The sequence below is a fragment of the Mobula birostris genome, chromosome 2, assembly GCF_030028105.1.
Source record: "Mobula birostris isolate sMobBir1 chromosome 2, sMobBir1.hap1, whole genome shotgun sequence".
NCBI classification, from domain to species: domain Eukaryota; kingdom Metazoa; phylum Chordata; class Chondrichthyes; order Myliobatiformes; family Myliobatidae; genus Mobula; species Mobula birostris.
In genome coordinates this window covers 121,433,241-121,453,695 of record NC_092371.1, presented here as the reverse complement: position 1 = coordinate 121,453,695, position 20,455 = coordinate 121,433,241, and the positions used below count along the sequence as shown (strand labels likewise).

The 20,455-nt window shown below is 40.3% G+C and overlaps 1 protein-coding gene across 1 annotated transcript in view; it reads left to right on the top strand.

Annotated features, from left to right (window-relative positions):
* The window catches only part of ppp1cb (protein phosphatase 1, catalytic subunit, beta isozyme), a 113,828-nt gene that overhangs the window by 32,231 nt on the left and 61,142 nt on the right, over window positions 1-20,455 (top strand). Inside the window, exon 2 of the mRNA XM_072247203.1 lies at window positions 5,396-5,527. Coding sequence (XP_072103304.1) covers window positions 5,396-5,527 — 132 coding nt within the window. The remainder of the gene's footprint in view (window positions 1-5,395; window positions 5,528-20,455) is intronic.

Genomic DNA, 20,455 nt, shown 5'->3' with positions numbered 1-20,455 from the left:
GTCCTTTTAGAACAGAAATGAGGCATTTATTTAGCCTGAGAGCGGTATTTCTGTAGAATTCTTGCCACAGACAGCTGTGGAGGCCAAGTCTTAATGCATATTTAATTCAGAGGTTGATAGATTCTTGATTGGTCAGGGCATGAAGGGATACGAGGAGAAGGCAAGAGCTTGGGGGCTGAGAGGAAAATTGGATCAGCCATGATGAAATAACAGAGCAGACTTGATGGGACAAATGGCCTAATTCTGCTCCTTTATCTTACGGTCAAAAATAAGACAAAGTGCTTTGAAGCAGTAATTTACCTTGAAATGCAGTCACTGGTAAAATCAGGGTACTGATTCTGATACTGGAAACACGTAGTGAGTCCAGCGGCATCACAAGTGCTCAGTATTTTCTGGAAATATTTTAGATTTACAAATGTAGTTTTTTGATTTCAAGCATTGTGATGTTTTTAGAGAGAAATTGAGGGATGACTGTTGGTTGGGAAATCAAGGAGGAGTGTTAAGCTCTTTGAGCCTTTTATCTGTGATATGACAGTGTATAATATGCTTTTTATTTCCCATATAACGTCAGGGGAGTGCCTCTTCAGTAATTCAAAACCTCTTATGTACTTGTCTGGTAGCCTAAATTAACAACCTAGTGATTTGGAGACAGGGTATCACTAAGGGGAAGCATTATTAAAGCTAATCTACATCACAATTAGTCATACTTAGAAATGGCTATGACTATTTAAATAGTTTGTTTCAAAACAAGGTAATGCCATCAGATTATTTCATGATTTTTGACCTCTGAAGAGAAATACAACTATACAGTCACAAACAAGAGAAAATCTGCAGATGCTGGAGGAACTCAGCAGGCCAGGCAGCATCTATTGGAAAAGATTACAGTTGATGTTTCAGGCCAAGACCCTTCAGCAGTGCTGGAGGAAAAGAAAAGATGATTCAGAGTTAGAAAGTGGGGGAAGAGGAAGGAGAAACACAAGGTGATAGGTGAAACCAGGAAAGGGGGGGAGGGTACAACTGTATAGTCTGGTTAGCTTGGACATTGAATTCCTGAAATGCTTTGAACAGTGGCACTGATGTTGCATTGAAAGCTATTATTTTCATCAAAATGAATTTAATGGGCATGTAATGTTGCAAACTTTGTATTGAAGCTTGATGTGAAACCCATAGATCTATAATTATTTTAATCTATAATTTTAAGTATCAGCAGGAATGGACTCACAATTTACACCAGCAGCAAATGAAACTTGTTACGAGAAAATCACCATTAAATGCTCTTAAAACAAATTTATTTTAGGGGTTTCTTTCATGAGGCGCAACTTGTAGTAGTCTGACTCGCAATCCGTAGTACTACGTTGAGGAGAAAATGTGCATTAATCTTCTTTCATTGTGCAAAGCCATGGTGTCTTGCTTCAGTTACAGATCACTCTGCCACCCCCCCTCCACCTCTGTTCACAACCCAGAGTGCTGTCCATTACCTGAATGCTACTCTGTACTTGCCTGAGTAGATTCATTGCTGCTGTTAGTGGTGATTCTGAAACCTGTGCGACATGTGCTGACGTTCTTGCTATATAAGAATTATAGAAGATTTTTGCCCTTACTTTTTTACGAATCAGATTTATTATCACTGACTTTAATGACATGAAATTTATTATTTTGGGGCCGCAGTAAAGTGCAAAAAAAACCCCACAAAATTACTAAAAATTACAAAAGAAAGGAATAACAAAGTGTTCATGGGTTCATGGACCAATGAGAAATTTGGTAGAGGGAAAGATGTTTCTGAATTGAGTGTGGGTCATCAGGGTCCTGTACCACCACTTTGATAGCAGTAATAGGAAGATGACATGTCATGATGATGAGGGTATGCAGATTTGGAGGCCGCTAGGTAGAGGCACTGCCTCTTCAAGATGTCTGATGGTGGGGGAGAGTTGTCCCTATAAACCATCTGCAGTCTTTTGTGATCCTGTGCATTGGAGCGCCATACCAGGATGTGATGCAACCAATTAGAATATTCTCAAGTGTGTACCTATAGAAATTTACAAGAGTCTTTGACATGCCAAATCTCCTTTTTGTTGTAAATCTACTCTTGTCATTGCTGTACTCTTGGAAGGAGGGGTATCAAACTTACCTGGTCTCTAAGAAAGCTTTTCAATAAAAAGGCAAGTAAAAATGCTAAACTTGGAAGGAGACACTTAACTGTCAAAATGTGCTTTGATGTAATTTATTATGGTACTATGGCAGTATCAAGCGATTTTTGGTGTATTTTTCAACTAACTTCCAGGCAAAATCAACTTGCAGCATCTGTAAAAGTGAAGCCAGTTTGTTACCAGAGACAATAGTTGTTAATATGACTTACTGTATTGCATGGTTAACAAATGTTATATACCAAATTATAAGACAGCGTATGCAATGTAGTGTTCGTGGGCCAATGGAAAATTTGATAGTGGAGGGAAGAAGTTGTTTCGGAAAAGAAGCAAACTATTATCTTATTTAGAGAAACAAGACCATAAGACAGGAGCAGAATTAGGCCATCCAGCCCATCGAGTCTGCTCTGCCATTCCATCATGGCTGATCCCCAGACCCCTTTCAGCTCCATACACCTGCCTTCTTGCCATATCCTTTGATGTGCTGACCAATCAGGAAACTATCAACTTCCGCCTTAAATATATCCATGGACTTGGCCTCCACCACAGGCTGTGGCAGCATATTCCACCGATTCACCACTCACTTGCCTCTGTTTTGAAAGGTCGTCCCTCAATTTTGAGGCTGTGCCCTCTAGTTCTGGATACCCTCACTACAGGAAACATCCTCTCCACATCCACCCTATCTAGTCGTTTCAATGAAATCCACCTCCACTCTTCTCCCCCCCCCCCCCCCGGACATTCTTCTAAATTTCAGTGAGTACAGGCTCAAAACCTCCAAATGTTCCTCAAATGCTAATTCCTTCGTTTCTGGAATCATCCTCGTGAACCACCTCTGGACTCTCCAATGACAACACATCCTTTCTAAGTTATGGGGCCCAAAACTGTTGACAATACTCCAAGTGAGGTCTCCTTTTATATTCTATTCCCCATGAAATAAATGCCAACATTGCATTTACTGCCTTTACCATAGACTCAACCTGTAAATTAACCTTCTAGGAGGCTTGCACGAGGACTTCAAAGTCCCTCTGCACCTCTGATGTTTGAACCTACTCCCCATTAAGATAATAGTCCGCACTATTGTTCCTTGTACCAAAATGCATTATCATATATTTCCCAACACTATTACATCTGCCACTTTTTTGCCCATTCTTCCAGTTTGCCAAAGTCCTGCTGCCATTGCATTGCTTCCTACCCCTCCAGTTGTCTTTATATCATCCGCAAAATTTGCCACAAAGCCATCAATTCCAATATCCAAATCATTGACAAACAATGTGAAAGTAGCAGTCCCAATACCAACCCCTGAGGAACACTAGCCACCAACAGCCAACCAGAAAAGGCTCGTTTTATTCTCAGTCGCTGCCTCCTGCCTGTCAGCCATTCCTCTATCCATGCCAGTATCTTTCCTTTAGCACCATAGGATTTTATCTAGTTAGGCAGCCTTATGTGTGGCACTTTTAAAATGCCTTCTGAAAATCCAAGTGAACGATATCCACAGCCTCTCCTTTGTCCACCCTGCTTGTTATTTGCTTGAACTCCAGTAGGTTTGGCAGGCAAGATTTCTCATTACAGAAACTTTATTTTATCACGAGTCTCCAAGTACCCTGACACCTCATCCTTAATAATAGACTCCAACACTCTCCCAACCACTGAGGTTAGGCTAACTGGCCTATAATTTCCTTCCTTTTGCCTTCCTCCCTTAAAGACTGGAGTGACATTTGCAATCTTCCAGTCCTCTGGGACCATGCCACAATAATGACGAATACATGCATTATCTTTTCAGCAACCCTTCTCGGGACTTTGGGATGTAGTCCATTTGGTCCAGGTGACTTATCCACCTTAAGACCTTTGTTTACCTAGCACTTTTCCCTTTGTAATAGCAATGGCATTCACTCCTGATCCCTGGCACACTGCTGGTGTCTTCCACAGCGAAGACTGATGCAAAGTATGCATTAAGTTTGTATGTCATTTCTTTGTCCCCCATTACTTCCTCATCAGTGTCATTTTCCAGTGGTCCAATATCAACTTTTAGCTCCCCTTTACTCTTTATGTAACTGAAAAAAACTTATACTATCCTGCTTTATATTATTAGCGAGTTTGCGCTCGTATTTCATCTTTTTCCTTGTAGCTTTTTTAGTTGCCCTTTGGATTTTAAAAGCTTCCCAATCATCCAACTTCCCACTCCTTGTATGCTCTTTCCTTGGCTTTTATGCAGTCCTTGATTTCCCTTGTCAGCCATGGTTACCTGCCCTGCCATTTGAGAACTACTGGGAAACATATCTATACTGCACCTTGTGAAAGGTTCCTAGAAACTTCAGCCACCTCTGCTGTGCTGTCACCTCCACCAGTATCCCACTCCAATCCATCTAAGCAAGCCCCTCTCTCATGTAATTCCCTTTATTCCATTGTGACACTGATACATGTGACTTGTGCTTCTCCCCCTAGAGGGCCTTTCCCTGAATGGGCTTAAGCACAAGCTGTTCTAAAACGCCATCTCATAGGCATTCAACAAATTCCCTCTCTTACGATCTGACACCAACCTGGTTTTCCCAATCCCCTTGCATATTGAAATACCTCATTACTATTGCCATTACCTTTTATTACATGCCTTTTCCAGGTCCCTTTGTAAACTTGGCTACTATCTGGAGGCCTATATATGATTCCTCTAATAGTTCTTTTACCTTTGCAGTTTCTTAACTCCACCCACAAAGATTCAACATTTTCTGACCCTATGTCACCTCTTTCTCAAGATCGAATTCCTTCTCTTACCAACAGAGCCACACCACTGCCTATGCCTTCTTGACTGTCCTTTTCAATAAAAACTATATCCTTTGATAACCTCCCAACTATGGCCGCCTTTCAGCCACAACTCAGTGATGTCCACAGCATCATACTGATTTGCTAGGTGGTACCTCTCTTTAATAGACACTGGGTTTTTAAAGTTCCTTGCCAAACCTGCACGGGAACACCTCTATCGCAGTATTCCAATCGACTGAGAAGTTCTCAGAAATTATCTTATTTTAAGTTGCAATGACTTTGTTAGTAGGTAAAGTGTTTTAAAATTTGTCTTGTGCCTTATGAAGCACTGGGTGTTACATACCAATGTCAAAACATACATGTAAACAGTTTCCAAGCTGTCAAATGCTTTTTGGAAGAGGGCAGAGGAATTGGTGTTAATAAACTTTTGTTCTTTGATCTAGTAATTAGCAGAATAGTCTACTGCTGGTTATAATTCTGATTACTTTCTTTTATAGTGCGAGGATGCCGCCCTGGAAAAATTGTACAGATGACAGAGGCTGAAGTGCGGGGCCTGTGTATAAAGTCACGGGAGATCTTTCTCAGTCAACCTATCCTTTTGGAGTTGGAAGCACCCTTGAAGATCTGTGGTGAGGCAATAAGATTATTTTGACTTTTTAAATTCACTGCAGTGTTACTGATAATGTTCATTCCTGGCCATCGCATTGTACTTGAATAGTTCTAGAAATTTCATTCATTGCCCTTTTACCCTTAAAGTACTAGTTGCTTTCATCTTGTTAGAACACGGAATGTGTTAGATGTTAGCCAATCTGCCTTTCTGTTGAGCATTACATGGCATGAGGACTTTAATTGATCGCAGCCCCTGTGTCCGCCATTGAAATAAACATGTCAGACAAGAGTCTGTGTAGTGCATAGATTTTGCAGAAGAGCTGTTGAAGCTGAATTCTGATTTTAAAATTCTATGAAAATAGTTGAGGAACATTGTGAAGACATCTTTGAAAATATCACTGGAATTGTGTGGGTAGTTGTAGGAACTGAAACAAGATACATCTTGTTGAGTTTCCCTCTGCATTTTAATACGGTTACTTACAGCTTCAAATGGTGCCAGTTACAAGATTACAGTCGGCCCTCCTTATCCACGGGGGATTGGTTCCGCGACCCCGCCCCCACAGATACCAAAAAACGCGGATGCTCAAGTCCCTTATTTCAGGGGTCCCCAACCTTTTTTGCACCATGGACAGGTTTACTATTGACAATGTTCTTGCGGACTGACCGAGGTGGGGGGCGGGGTGTTAATCATGACCGGAATATAGGTGATAAGTCAACTGTAGGTCACTTATAAGTGGCTAATACACTCAATTTCATTTCTAAAAGGGTTTATCTAACGAGTTTATTATTAAACACAGTGCATATTTTCCTCGCATGAATATTGATAAGTCAATTATAAGGAATAGCATTTTAAGTAATGTTTGGATATTAAACCCACAGCGCATATTTTCCTCCTATGAACATATAAAATCATTGCAATACACCAATATCACTGAAGCAGTGGGAGCCCTGGGCTTGTTTTCCTGCAACAACACGGTCCCATCGTGGGGTGATGGGAGACAGCGATACTCGAAGGATATCTTATGTCCATTCTATTCTGCAATTTAGTTTTTGTTGCATTCATTGCAGAAAACTCCACTTCGCAGCAATATGATGTTGGAAATGGAAGCAACGTTTTCTGTGCTTTTGTGGCTGTCTCAAGATAATCAGCCTTGACTTTGATCCAAGATGCCGGCAGAGATGTTATGTGAAACATACTTTTCAGCCCGCCGTCATTTGCAAGCTCGAGGAGTTGATCTTTTTCCCGCGCTGACATGGATGATTCACTGGGGACATTCACAAATGGGTCTTTGACCTATTCCTTTGCACGTCCTGGGCCACTGATGACCTCGCGTGCGTAATGACCTCACATGCGTTCAAGTTCAACAGTGCGTGACAGGGAATGAGGAAAGGTGCAGCTGACTCATATCGTTTCATATCGCCAAATCATATCATTTCCTCGCGGCCCGGAAGCATATGCTTTGCGGCCCGGTGGTTGGGGACCACTGCCTTATTTAACCTAGCTCTGTGTGGGTGGACTTTAGGACCCAGGGGAGCTGCTGCTGAATCCATAGTCTTTCAGTTCCATTGATGGAAAATGATCCCAGTTGAAAATTGGAAATGATCAAGTGATTGGAAAGAGGTGAAACGCCATCGGTCATTGGAAAAGCGTTAGGCTACAGTCGGTCAATGATCGGAAAAATTTTAAAGGATAAAGTGAGAATAATGGAGCATGTGAAAGGCCCTGCCTCGATGAAAGCTACAATTATTACTAAACAACGCAGTGGTTTAATGAAATACATACATTTCTTAAGTGTTTTATATGCATAGAAAGGTAAAATATATACTATATACTAAAAAAGGGGTCCCCAACCTTTCCTTTGCATTGCGGACCTGCTTAATATTGCCAATATTCTTGCGGACTGGCCAGCCCAGGGTTTGGGGGTGGGGGGGGCTGTGGGTAGGGTTGCCAACGGACAAGAGTGGCAGTCAAATACGTTGAGCTTACCCCGAGAAAGACTACAGTAACCATGAAGCCTTGCACGGGCACCAGTGCGTACGCATGACTTGTACACGTACATGCCGATTTTGGTTTTCTACATATCATTTTCTGTTCGGGGGGTGGGGGAGGGGTTAATCATGACCAGAATATAGGTGATAAGTGGCTAATACACTCAATTTCGTTTCTAAAATGGTTTATCTAACGAATTTAGTATTAAACACACAGCGCATATTTTCCTGGCATGAATATAGTGATAAGTCAATTATCAGGGGAGGACAGGGGAGCTTGGAGTAAGTGTTGAACGAACTTCCAGTAGAAGTGGTAGAGACAGGTTTGATGTTATCATTTAAAGAAAAATTGGATAGGTATATGGACAGGAAAGGAATGGAGGGTTATGGGCTGAGTGCAGGTCGGTGGGACTGGCTGAGAGTAGCGTTCGCCACGGGCTAGAAGGGCACCCTGTTTCCATGCTGTAATTGTTATATGGTTATATAAGTCACTTGTAAGTCAATAGCATCATAACATTTTAAGTAACGTTTGGATATTAAACACACAGCACATATTTTCCCTGTATGAACATATAAAATCATTGCAACACACCAATATTGCTGAATCAGTAGGAGCCCTGGGCTTGTTTCCCTGCAACAACAGGGTCCTATCGAGAGGTGATGGCAGACATTGATACTCGAAGGGGGTTCTTTATGTCCAGTCTATTCCGCAATTTAGTTTTCACTGCATTCATTGCAGAGATATGTTGGAAATGGAAGCAATGTCTTCAGTGCTTTCGTGGCTTTCTCAGGATATTTAGCCTTGACTTTGATCTGAAATGCCAGCAGAGATGTTATGTCAAACATACTTTTCAGCCTGCCGTCATTTGCAAGCTCAAGGAGTTGATCTCCTTCCCGTACTGACATGGACGACGCGCGGGTAACGACCTGCGTGCGTTCAAACTCAACAGTGGGCTCGACAGGGAATTAGGAAAGGTGCAGCTGACTCACATCGCCAAATCATATCGTTTCCTCGCGGCCCGGTAGCTCATGCTTTGCAGCCCAGTACTGTTCCGCAGCCCAGTGGTTGGGGACCGCTGTACTAAGACAAACGTTCGACTAACTGACGCTAAATAATACTGGATGTGCCTGTTCCGATTTACGTACAAATCGGACTTAAAGACTGCCTGTACTTTAAATCATCTCTTGATTACTTAATACCTAATACAATGTAAATGCTATGTAAATAGTTGTTATACTGTTTTTTTAGGGAATAATGACAAGGAAAAAAAAGTCTGCACATGCTCAAACATCGGGTGCTGGAGAGAGAACTTCTGGGTTTTCCCGATCCACGGTTCATATCCTTGAAGTAATGCACTGACAAAATATTAGAATTGAATTGCAGCCTTAAAAGGAAGATTCTCAAATATATTTTATTTTCCTGTTGGGTTGATGCATAACTACAGATAAGTCCATATAGCCTAAATTTAATTCAAAATTGACTGGGCTGAGAAGTCACTGTTCGATACAGAAGACAGCTCCAATACTCTTGCCACTCTGAAGCATTTTTCATCTGAATCCTGTATGGCAACTATCTCCCCCACTACCACCCCCTTCCCCTCCGCAAAAGGAGCTGTACTTTGCGTATGCACACAATAGCTATTTCTTGATGTGTGAAATATGGGCATTGCTGATAAAGCCAATAAAGGTATTTGCCTTCAAATTGCCTGTCCCTTTCTGTTGTTTGTCTAATGTTTCCAGTATACATGACCCTTTTCATATCAACTTTAAATAGCTTACCACCGTTCAAAAAGAATCACTTTTTTTTCCAAAAGCAGTGAATTGCCTTGCACTTCCTATTTTATATTCCACCAGCTGGCATCTTGTTTGGTCAATTATCCTGTTGGAATTAATTGTGTCCCTCACATCAGAAACCTTGGATATGCTATGTTTGATCTCTATCTCATTTAAGCTATACGAATGTAATGCATTTCTATATATATATTTTTTTTGTCCTTTTCACTTGGATGCAGTTGTCATTAAACATTCCAATATTCCAATCGGGGATGTTGTTACATTCGTGTATCTCAGAAGTACATTTACTTGGAGGTGTGCCAATAGCACATAGGAAGCCTGTTATGCTCAGCATGAATACTAATCTATAGTCACTGAATTTCTATTTATAGTTAACTGTCAGCACTAATTATATTGGTGTTTGTGCCTTTGCCAATATGAACTCTCTCTACCTGATGTTGTCAAACATGTTTTTCTGTTTTAATATTTTCTTAATGGAGTCTATACTGACTTGGAGCAGTGCTGTCAATTGCATGACTGTGTAACCCTTTCTTTCTGGCATGCCGTGGCTCTGATACTACAACCAAATCACCAATCATAAGCACTTCATCCAATTGATTTGATCTTTTCTCGTGTGTATAATGGTGATAATTCAGGTGGAGTGTCAAGACCTGTGAACCATCATTTCAGTTGGCACTACATTATGTTCTATCATAGCAGACAGAATGCAGGAACAGGCCCTTTGGCTCATAATTTTGTGCTAGACTAATTAAATTAATAATCGAATGTCCAGCTAAACTATTCCATTCGACCTGCACGAATTTCATGCACTTGTGTGGAATTTTCCCACTGTTGATAATGGTAAAGACCATTAAAGCATAATTGATCGATCAACCAATAACCAATTTATGGGTAGACTTACTTTGGTAGGTGGCGCTCCCGAGGTCCCGGTGGTTTTTTTTGATCTTGGCCTCACTTCAGTACCTGCTCTACCGAAGAGGTTTGTGAATATGTCTTTATTGTATTTGCCTCCACCACTGCCCTTTACAGTGCATTTGAGGCACCCACTATTCTAAAAAAGCTAACTTGCCACACACATCTCCTTTAACTATATATTAAATGTGTCCTCCCCTCCCGATATTAGACATTCAACCCTAGGGAAAAAAAATACTTGCTGTCCACCTTATCTGTGCTTCTCATAATCTTGTCTGTCAGATCTATCCTCAGCCTCCATCACACCAAAGAAATAGGTTTGTCCAGCCTTTCAGAGCTTATGCCCTGTAATTCAGGCAGCATCCTGGTAAACCTCTTCTGCAATATCTAAAGCCTCCAAATCCTTCCTCTAGTCAGGGAACTAAAACTGAATACAATACTCCAGATGCTGACTAACTAAAGTTTTATGAAGGTGCAATCTCACTTCCTAACTCTTGAAATCATTTCCTCGACACACACAAAAGTAAGCATGCCGTATGCCACCTTTACTACCCTATCAACCTAAGTAGCCACTTTCAGGGAGCTATGGACTTGGACTCCAAGATCTCTTTGCATATCAACACTGTTAAGGTTCTAGCCATTAACCATATAATTTCCCTTTACATTTGTTCTCCAAAAATGCAACACTTTTTACATTAGGCAAAGTTAAATTCAATCTGCCTTTTTACTGCCCATACCTGCAAATTATTGGAAGAGAAATGGCAGATAGTTTACTGCTAAATTAAGAGCATAGGAAATAGGAGCAGGATTAGGCCATCTGGCCCATCGAGCCTGCCCCACCATTCAATAAGATCATGGCTGATCTGTCCATAAACTCAGCTCCATCTACCTGCCTTTTCCCCATAACCCTTAATTTCCCTACTATGTAAAATCTATCTAACTCTATCTTAAGTACATTTAGTGAAGAAGCTTCAACTGCTTCCCTGGGCAGAGAATTCCACAGATTCACCACTCTCTGGGAAAAACAGTTTCACCTCATCTCCATCCTAAATCTTCTCCCCTGAATCTTGAGGCAATGTCCCCTAGTTCTAGTCTCACCTACCAATGGAAACAACTTTTCTATTTCTATCTTATCTATCCCTTTCAAAATTTTTTATGTTTCTATAAGATCCTCTCTCATTCTTCTGAACTCCAGAGAGTATAGTTTCAGGCGACTTAATCTCTCCTCATAGGTTAACGCCTTCATCTCTGAATCAATAAACTCAAATTCAGTTATGAATTTGTAGTTGGCAAGCTTCCATAAACTTAATATGACGTACATTAATTCTCACAAGTATAAATGCTGTCACTGATCAAATTCAGCTAGATTGCCATAGTATCTGGAAGCCTGATCTGATATTGACTTCGTGACATCGTATGTTCTACTTTTTGTAACATTCTAAGAGGTTGCAATTCTTAGCACATTTGAAAATATCTCCCTGACTACCAAGTTGAGTAAAATTCTTGCCCCTTCTGCTAGGTCAGAATAAGCAGGGAAATAGCAAAGGTTGTAAACAAGTAGGAAGGCAGTAGAGGGATCTACAGAAAAATGCAAAGAAGCTGCCTAAAGACCAGCAAAATAGAGGTGGAGGGGGGTAAGCAGAAGAAAGTGGAAGAAGATGTTGATGCCAACAAAGCAAGTGGAGTCAATAGGTTAACTATAGTGAGAGGCAATCCTGTTAAAGATGAATTAAACTGTTCCATGCCGCAATGCAACAGTAGCAAAGTAAATGGTATTTGCGCTTTGTATTGTGGGCTGATAACATTTAGAAACAGTAAGAAAGTAGGGAGTTAAAAAAAAGTCAAAGTTCCAAGTAAATTTATTATCAAAGTACATATATCATCATATACAACCCTGAGGTTCATCCTCTTGAGGACAATCTTAGTAAATACAAGAAACACAATAGCATTAACACAATGAAAGACCGTACCCAACAGGATGGACAGCAACCAATGTTCAAAAAAATTAACAGTGCGAATACAAAAATAAAAGGAAAAAAGGAATAATAATAAATAAGAAATGAATATCAAGAGCATGAGATGAAGTGCTCTTGAAAGTGAATCCAGTTCAGTGAGAACAATTATGTAATGGGAGAGTGAAATTATACCCTCTGGTTCAAGAGCCTGATGGTTGAGGGCAATAACTGTTCCTGAACCTAGTGGTGCAGGTCCTGCGGCTCCTGTACAACTTTCCTGATGGCAGCAGGAAGAGGAGAGTATAGCCTGGATGGTAGGAATACTTGATGGATGTCACTTTCCTAAGATAACACTTGTAGATGTGTTCAATGGTGGTGAGGACTTTACCCATGATGGACTGGGCTGTATCCACTACTACTTGTAGGCTTTTCCGTACAAGGGTATTTGTGCTTCCATACCAGGCCATGATGCATCCAGTCCGTATACTCTCCATCATACATCTACAGAGGTTTGTCAAAGTTTTAGATGTCATACTGAATCTATGCACAAACTTCTAAGAAAGCAGAGGCACTGCTGTGCTTTCTTCCTAATGCTGGACCCAGGACAGATCCACTGAAATGATAACACCAAGGAAGTTAAAGTTGCTGACCCTTTCCAACTCTGATCCCTGATGAGGACTGGTTCATATACCTCTGTTTCCTCCTCCTGAAGTCAAGAATCATCTCCTTTGTCCAGGAATGGCAATCTGAAATTAATACAGGCAATCTAGAAAATAGACAGCAGGTCAGCATTTCTAGAGAGGAAAAACCTATGAAGTTCACCCCCAAAATATCAGGTTGAAAATCTTTCCCTGGGAAGAAAGGTTTTTGGAGGGGGGAGTGCGGGGTATGGATAGTAGAAAGGTAATATAATTTGAGACCAGCATGGCATGGAGGTAAGTGTAATTGATAAGTTGAGGGCAGGGGAGAATGATAATAACAGATAAAGAAATTTAAAATATTGCAAAATGCAGGGGGTCTTTGACATGCTTTGTCAAAGATAAAAGTGCGAGAGAAACTGAGCCAAAATCATGTCTGACGCTGCAGAAATGGCCATTTCTGAAAAAGACAGAGCAGCAGGTCACTGGAAGGTGTAGAAAAACTTTGAAGTCTGGAAGACTCCAACTTGGGTAGCACATGAGGTGTTCTTCATCAAGCTTGCATTGGGCCTGTAGTGTAGGAAACTTCAGAATCAGGTTTATTATCACTGGCGTGTGACGTGAAATTTGTTAATTTAGCAGCAGTTCAATGCAATATATAGTCTAGTAGAGAGAGAAAAAAATTAGAATAAATAAAAGAACATAAACAAGTAAATCAATTGTGTATATTGAATAGAATTATAAGAATGTGCAAAAACAAATACTGTATTTTTAAGAAGTGAGGAAGTGTCCAAAGCTTCAGTGGCCAGAGTGGGTGTCATTTAGGCACTTGATGGCAGACAATTGGGAAATTAAGGATTAACCCTGCTGCCTAAACAAAGGCAGTGAAATGTTTTGGTTTCTTCAATGTTGAGGATATTGCATTGTGAATACAGTACACATATTAGAAAAGGTATAGATGAATCACTGCTTTACTTGGAAGGACTGTTTGGATCTCTGGTTGGCTGGAATGAAAAAGGTGTATCCCCTACAATTGCATAGGAAAGTTGAAGTCTTACAGGCTCAAATTTTTTTATACCTTCAGGTGACTTGGTTTTCCGTCTTTATCAGCATATGGCATCTGGTTGGTGGGGATGGAAGAAAAGATGAGGGAGTCACAAAAGAATTAGATGCTTTTGAAATGATGAAAGAGGAGAGGGGAGAATGTGTTTGGTGGTAATAGTTGGTTGAAATTGACAGATATTGAAAAGTCTTTATTGAATAGGGTCTGATGGAGTGGAAGAGGATGATCAGTGATCTTTGTTTTGCTTACTGGAGGGGAGGGAGTGAGAAGTGATGCAGGAAATAGGTGAGATAATGCCAAAGGCTCTGTCAATTATAGAAAAGAGAAAACTATGTTTCTGAAAGAAGTAAAACATTGCAAAGGCACCTGTATGGAAAATCTAATTTCTATGAAAAGCTGTATGTTATGTCTTGCTGTGGCCAGGAGGTAAGAAGCCTTGGGTCCCACACCACCAGGTTCAGCAGCAGTTTTTGCCCTACAGCCATTCATGCTTCTGTGCCAGCCATGGTAACTTCACTCACCAGTACTCTGAACTGATTTTACAACCTACAGACAACACATACAATATGCTGGAGGAACTCTCAAGCCAGGCTGCATCTATGGAAAAGAGTATAGTCGATGTTTTGGGCCAAGACCATTCGGCAGGACTGGAGAAAAAAAGATGAGTCAGAGTTTGAAGGTGAGGGGAGGCAGAGAAGAAACACAAGGTGATGGGTGAAACCGGGAGAGGTGAGGGAAAGAGCTGGGAAGATAGGTGATAGTGATTCAGGGATGGAGTAGGGGGAAATCTGATAGAAGACAAAAGGCTGTGGTAGAAAGAAAAGAGGGGAGGAGCACCAGAGGGAGGTGATGGGCATGTAAAGAGATAAGGTGAGAGGGAATGAGGAATGGTTAAGGAAAGGGGGCAGGGCATTACCAGAAGCTCGAGAAATCGATGTTCATGCCGTCAGGTTGGAGGCTACCCAGATGGAATATAAGGTATTCCTCCAACCTGAGGGCGGCCCCATTGTGTCTGTAGAGGCCATCGACTGGCATGTCGGAATAGGAAATGGAATTAAAATCCCCCTTTTTTCTAGCAGACAGAACGTAGGGCTTGGCAAAGTGGTTAATAGAGAAACTGCTTTGCTGAACACCAATGCTCCTTCTGCCCGCACCCCCACCCCCCCAACTTCTGACTCTGTCTCCTCATCTTTTTTTTTTCTTCAGTCCTGATGAAGGGTCTTGGCCCAAACATTGACTATACTCTTTTCCCGTAGATGCTGCCTAGCCTGAAGTCTTCCAGCATTTTGTGCGTGTTGCTTGGGTTTCCAGCACCTGCAGATTTTCTCTTGTTCGTGATTGGTTTATAACCTACAGACTCACTTTCAAGGACTCCTTAACTCATGGTCTCAGTATAGTTTTTAATTACACAATTTGTCTTTTGCACATTGGAAATTTGTCTTTTTATGTATCATAAATTCTATTGTATTTATTTATCTGTAAGTGCCTGCAAGAAAATGAATCTCAGGGCAGTATCTGGTAACATACATTCTTTGATAGTAAATGTTTCTATGACTTTATTTATCTGAGGAAATGCAATGAAGATAGTGGCACTGGGATAATAAAATGGAATCCTTCGAGAAGCAAGGTGGATTAAGGTAGCTGTTGGAGTCTGAAGGTATGAAACGGCAGTAGAAGCAATGAAATTGAGTCCTACGAGTGCAGGTGGCATTAATGTGATCATTGACATACCAAGGAAAGCGTTGCCACCCTTGTTGGCAGATTTGATAAAGATATCTATCCAATGGGTTATTATTGAGCATAATACTGCACGTAAATAGAAATGGCCCAGCAGATACTTGTATTTGGGTTACCACACTGGCAGAAGAAAAAATGTAGCAAGGAGAAAATTGTAATCCAGATATACTGAAATAATCAAGATCAAATTTGTTCATAGTCTACAGACCACTTGAAAGAGATGGAGTGATACAGGAGAACATTAGTGAATTTGCAGAAAAGTATAATTGTAAATGAAGCTAAATGCAGATGTGGAGCTGTCAATTTAGGTATGTATAACAGGGATCTTACTACATGTAAAGTGATAATTTAAATGATTTAGAGGAACATGGGGATATTAGAAGTACAAATGCAACAATGACTAAATGGTTAACAAGATCAATGAAAAAAAAGTGCTTAGATTTATTTCTAGAGGAATGAATTGAAAAGCAGAGAAGTCATACTAAACATGAATCAAACCATGGTTAGATTTGTTTTCTCTCAAGACCTAAAAGGGATTTCTAAAAATAAGGATTTTAATATTGGACAAAGTATTTTCATTTGTGAGGAAAAGCATAAGTAGAAGCCATCAATGTAGGGGAGGTTAAAAAATAATTAGAAGTGAGTCCTTTACCCAAAGTGTGGTAGGAATATGGAATTCACGACCATAGGGGATGCTTGAGGTAAGTAATATAGGCGTATTTAAGAGGAGATTGGGCAAGAACATAAGGTTATGTATCTATTGCGGAAAGATGGCAGAGCTCAAGTGGAACAGAAACATAGAATCAGGATCAGGTTTATAATCACCGGCATGTGACATGAAATTTGTTAACTTAGCAGCAGCAGTTCAATGCAGTACATAATCTAGCAGAGAAAAAATAATAATCTTTTTAAAAAAATAGTAAATCAATTATGGTATATGTTTATTGAATAGATTTTTTTAAAAATGTGCAAAAACAGAAATATTGTGTTTTTTTAAATGTGAGGTAGCATCCAAAGGTTTGATGTCCATTTAGGAAACAGATGACAGAGGGGCAGAAGCTGTTCCTGAATGGCTGAGTGTGTGCCTTCAGGCTTCTGTACCTCCTACCTGATGGTAACAGTGAGAAGCGGGCATGCCCTGGGTGCCGGAGGCCCTTAATAATGGAAGCTGCCTTTCTGAGACACTGCTCCCTGAAGATGTCCTGGGTACTTTGTAGGCTAGTACCCAAGATGGAGCTGACTAGATTTAACACCATCTGCGGTCTCTTTTGGTCTCTGCAGTAGCCCCTCCATATCAGACAGTGATGCAGCCTGTCAGAATGCTCTCCACAGTACAACTATAGAAGTTTTTGTTGACATTCCAAATCTCTTCAAACTCCTAAGAAAGTATAGCCACTGTCTTGCCTTCTTTATAACTGCATTGATATGTTGGGACCAGGTTAGATCCTCAGAGATCTTGAACTTTAAACTGCTCACTCTCTCCACTTCTAATCCCTCTGAGGATTGGGGACACTTTCATCTTACTGACTTTGAGTGCCAGGTTGTTGTGGCACCAGTCTACTAGTTGGCATATCTCACTTCTCTATGCTCTGTCATCACCACCTGAGATTCTACCAACAATGGTTGTATCGTCAGCAAATTTATAGATGGTATTTGAGCTATGCCTAACCACACAGTCACGTGTATATAGAGAATAGAGCAGTGGGCTAAGCACACACCCCTGAGGTACACCAGTGTTGGTTGTCAGCGAGGAGGAGATATATCGCCAATCCGCACAGACTGTGGTCTTCCGTTTAGGTGTGGGTTAGTTAGGCTTCATGATATTCTATATAATCTATATTTCTGAGCCTCTGATTATCCAAGTGTAAGAGATTGTTGTCACTACAGACTTGAGAAGATCTCTTCATTTACTGTTGCTGAGTGGTATTGTTCCTTATATCCAATTCAGTATGCAGTCTGTTATGTAAATAACATCTTTGTTGTGACTTGCTGCAAGTTAAAACCTTGCAGACAAAGCAATTAAATGTCCTAAATTTCATAATTAAACTTAACCAGATCATCTACAGTAGATTCACCAAGTGGATGTTATATGTTCAACTTCCCTACTGTATTTCAGCCAAACTAAATTGAGACCGACTTGTGTTGAACTTTACATATTTTTTAATCCGTGCTGAAAGCATACATTAAATTTACAAACATTTGACTGATACTTGGCTAATAAAACCTTCTATGGCTACCATAATCAGCTGGAGATTAATCAGCACTGTATCCATTTAAAGTAGTGGAGAAGTAAGATAGATTTTCCAACTTAAAAATGCCCCTCAAAATTGCTTTTGTAATTGCCTGCATTGTAGTCATTTAGTCAAGTTGTGTTCGTTTTATGAAAACCTTTCTTTGTGTTTTATGTACGCGAGGACATGTGATCCTTGAGTAAATGCTGTTGTACTGTGTGGTTTGAATAAACTGGTGTTGGGGCATCTATTTTTGTAATCTGCTATGTTCTTGTAACAGAAAATGGCAAGCTTGACGTTTGCTACAGTATATAATATTCCCATCAAATCATAAAATGGTCTGGTTGCCCTTGAGGAAAATGAAATCTAAATAGAACATTTCTTTTTGATAGGAGCTGGTACGACTCAATTTATGGCAGCAGGTATACTGGTTACTGCTGGTATTCGAGCATGAAGTACATGCATCTACTGATCTTGATGTATTGAGAAAGAATTGGGGAAATTTTGAACTCAGAAGTGGGTAGACTTTTGAATACTTGAAAATCAAAAATTCAGAAGTTTATTAAGAATAGATTTTGCTCCAGATTTTTCATTCCAAGTGTTCCTCAATGGACAGCAAGCTTGTGACTTGCATTTGCTGTAACAACTTTATGACTGTTCACTGTTTGCTTCAGTTTATGTTTTAAAACTCTATCCTTCAATGTAATTTTGAGCAAGTTTTTTTCCCCCCATTATCAATGGTAATTTGCTTTTTATGGCAGGAAATTCTTGGCACCCTTCCTCCATTTGTTGTACATTTTGTGTAGGACACATAAATCACCTACACTCTGTCCGCAATGACCGTTCTAACCCTAATGCATGTCATTCTAGCTCCCCTTCCTACACCAACTTGTCTGAGCTTGTCTTCTCCACCATCAATGATGACATCAAATGTAAACTAGATCAACAACGTCACAATATTCACCTTGAGTAGCCTACATTCCAATGGTATAAATGTCAAATCTTCCATTGTCAGGTAACCCACTCTCAGTAATTTACCGAGGTTCCCTCTCCGATTGGTTTTTTCCTTTTCCCCCACCATCCAATCACCTTTATTCACCACTCCTTCCCACCTGATTCAATATGCACTTCACTCACATACCTATCTACCTGGGTTCCTTCTCTCTTAGGTTCGCCTTCCATGCCTGGGTTCCATTTGCTCATCATCCCTTACCCTCAGTCTGATTCTACCTACTGCCTTCAAGCCTCTATCCCATTCTCTCTCACTTCTGTATTACATTTCTCACATCTTCTTACACTCTCACCTTTTGAAATCCCTTTTGCTTCATTAATGCTGCTCAGCTCTTCCAGTATTTTTGTTTTGCTTTTGATAGAACAGGAACTATGCCAAGAACCTACCAGTAGGCACATAAGAACCACTTTGAGGAGGATATATACACATTCTAAAATAAGTAGAGAATCCACTTTATCCTTGTAATCAGTAGCTAAATTTTGGTTCCTTAAATAATCAGGCTGGTCACAATGTGGTGTGTTTAAATCAACAGATTCATTTGGCATTTAATGTTTCTCACACTCTTTTGTGCTCTGCAACTCCATGTTAAAAAAAAGTTCTGTAAATAACCAGCAGCCAGTCAATGGAGATCACAAAACGGGCACCACTTCCCTATTAAAACTTTTCTCGGTGGAAATACCCTCAAGGAAAATTTGTTGGTTATTGTGCTTTATTTCAGAATATTGTCAATGTACGTTTGTATTTGGAAGCATAATGGGAAAGGAGGACAAAATACGATTTGCACTGCTTGCTGCTTGTTACGCTGATCTTTGTCCTGGCAAAACAAAACATTTGCATTTCTGGAAAAAAAAGTCGATGGTTGGAAAAAAAGACATCAAGTTTTTAATAAAGCTGAACAGTCAAACAAGGCATCACCATGAGAATAACCTCAAGCGTCCAATTTAATCTTGCAGCACAGAAGCAGACTTTTTGGCTCAACATATCCATACTACTCGCAAATGTCAGTCTGTACTTATCCCATTGACTAGCACTTAGTCTGTAGCCTTGAATACAATGAAGATATAAATGTCCATCTAGGTGTTTAAATGTTGTATCTGCCTCTACCATCCTCTCAGGCAGTTCTTCTGAGTGAGGAGGGAAACATTCTCTGGTGATCCTTTACGCTAAACTAATGCTCTCTGGTGTCAATTCACTTACTGTGTGGAATGTTTCCTACTGCTTTAAAAACTGAAAATCGTGGTGTATTTGCAAGTGTACTGTGCACCTGGTTCATTAACATATCTACCTTTGCTGCCATATTTGGATGTCCCCAGTACTCCCTCGGGCCCAACATTGTATGTTGGTCTATTGTTATTGATGGGCTTCCCAAAGTGCATCACCTTGCACTGATCAGGTTTAATTTTCATCTGCCTTTGCTTTGCCAATTTCATTTACTGGTCAGTATTCTATAAGCAAAAATTATCCTTACTGTCAATAGTACCATCGAGATTTGTGGCATCTGTGAACTCAATTATACTCCTAAATTGCCAAAGCATTTCTATACACTAGTATTTGAATGTGCTTAAGTTCTATGATTCACAGGATGATTCACTCTTGTAATAGAGACAGGATAAAGCC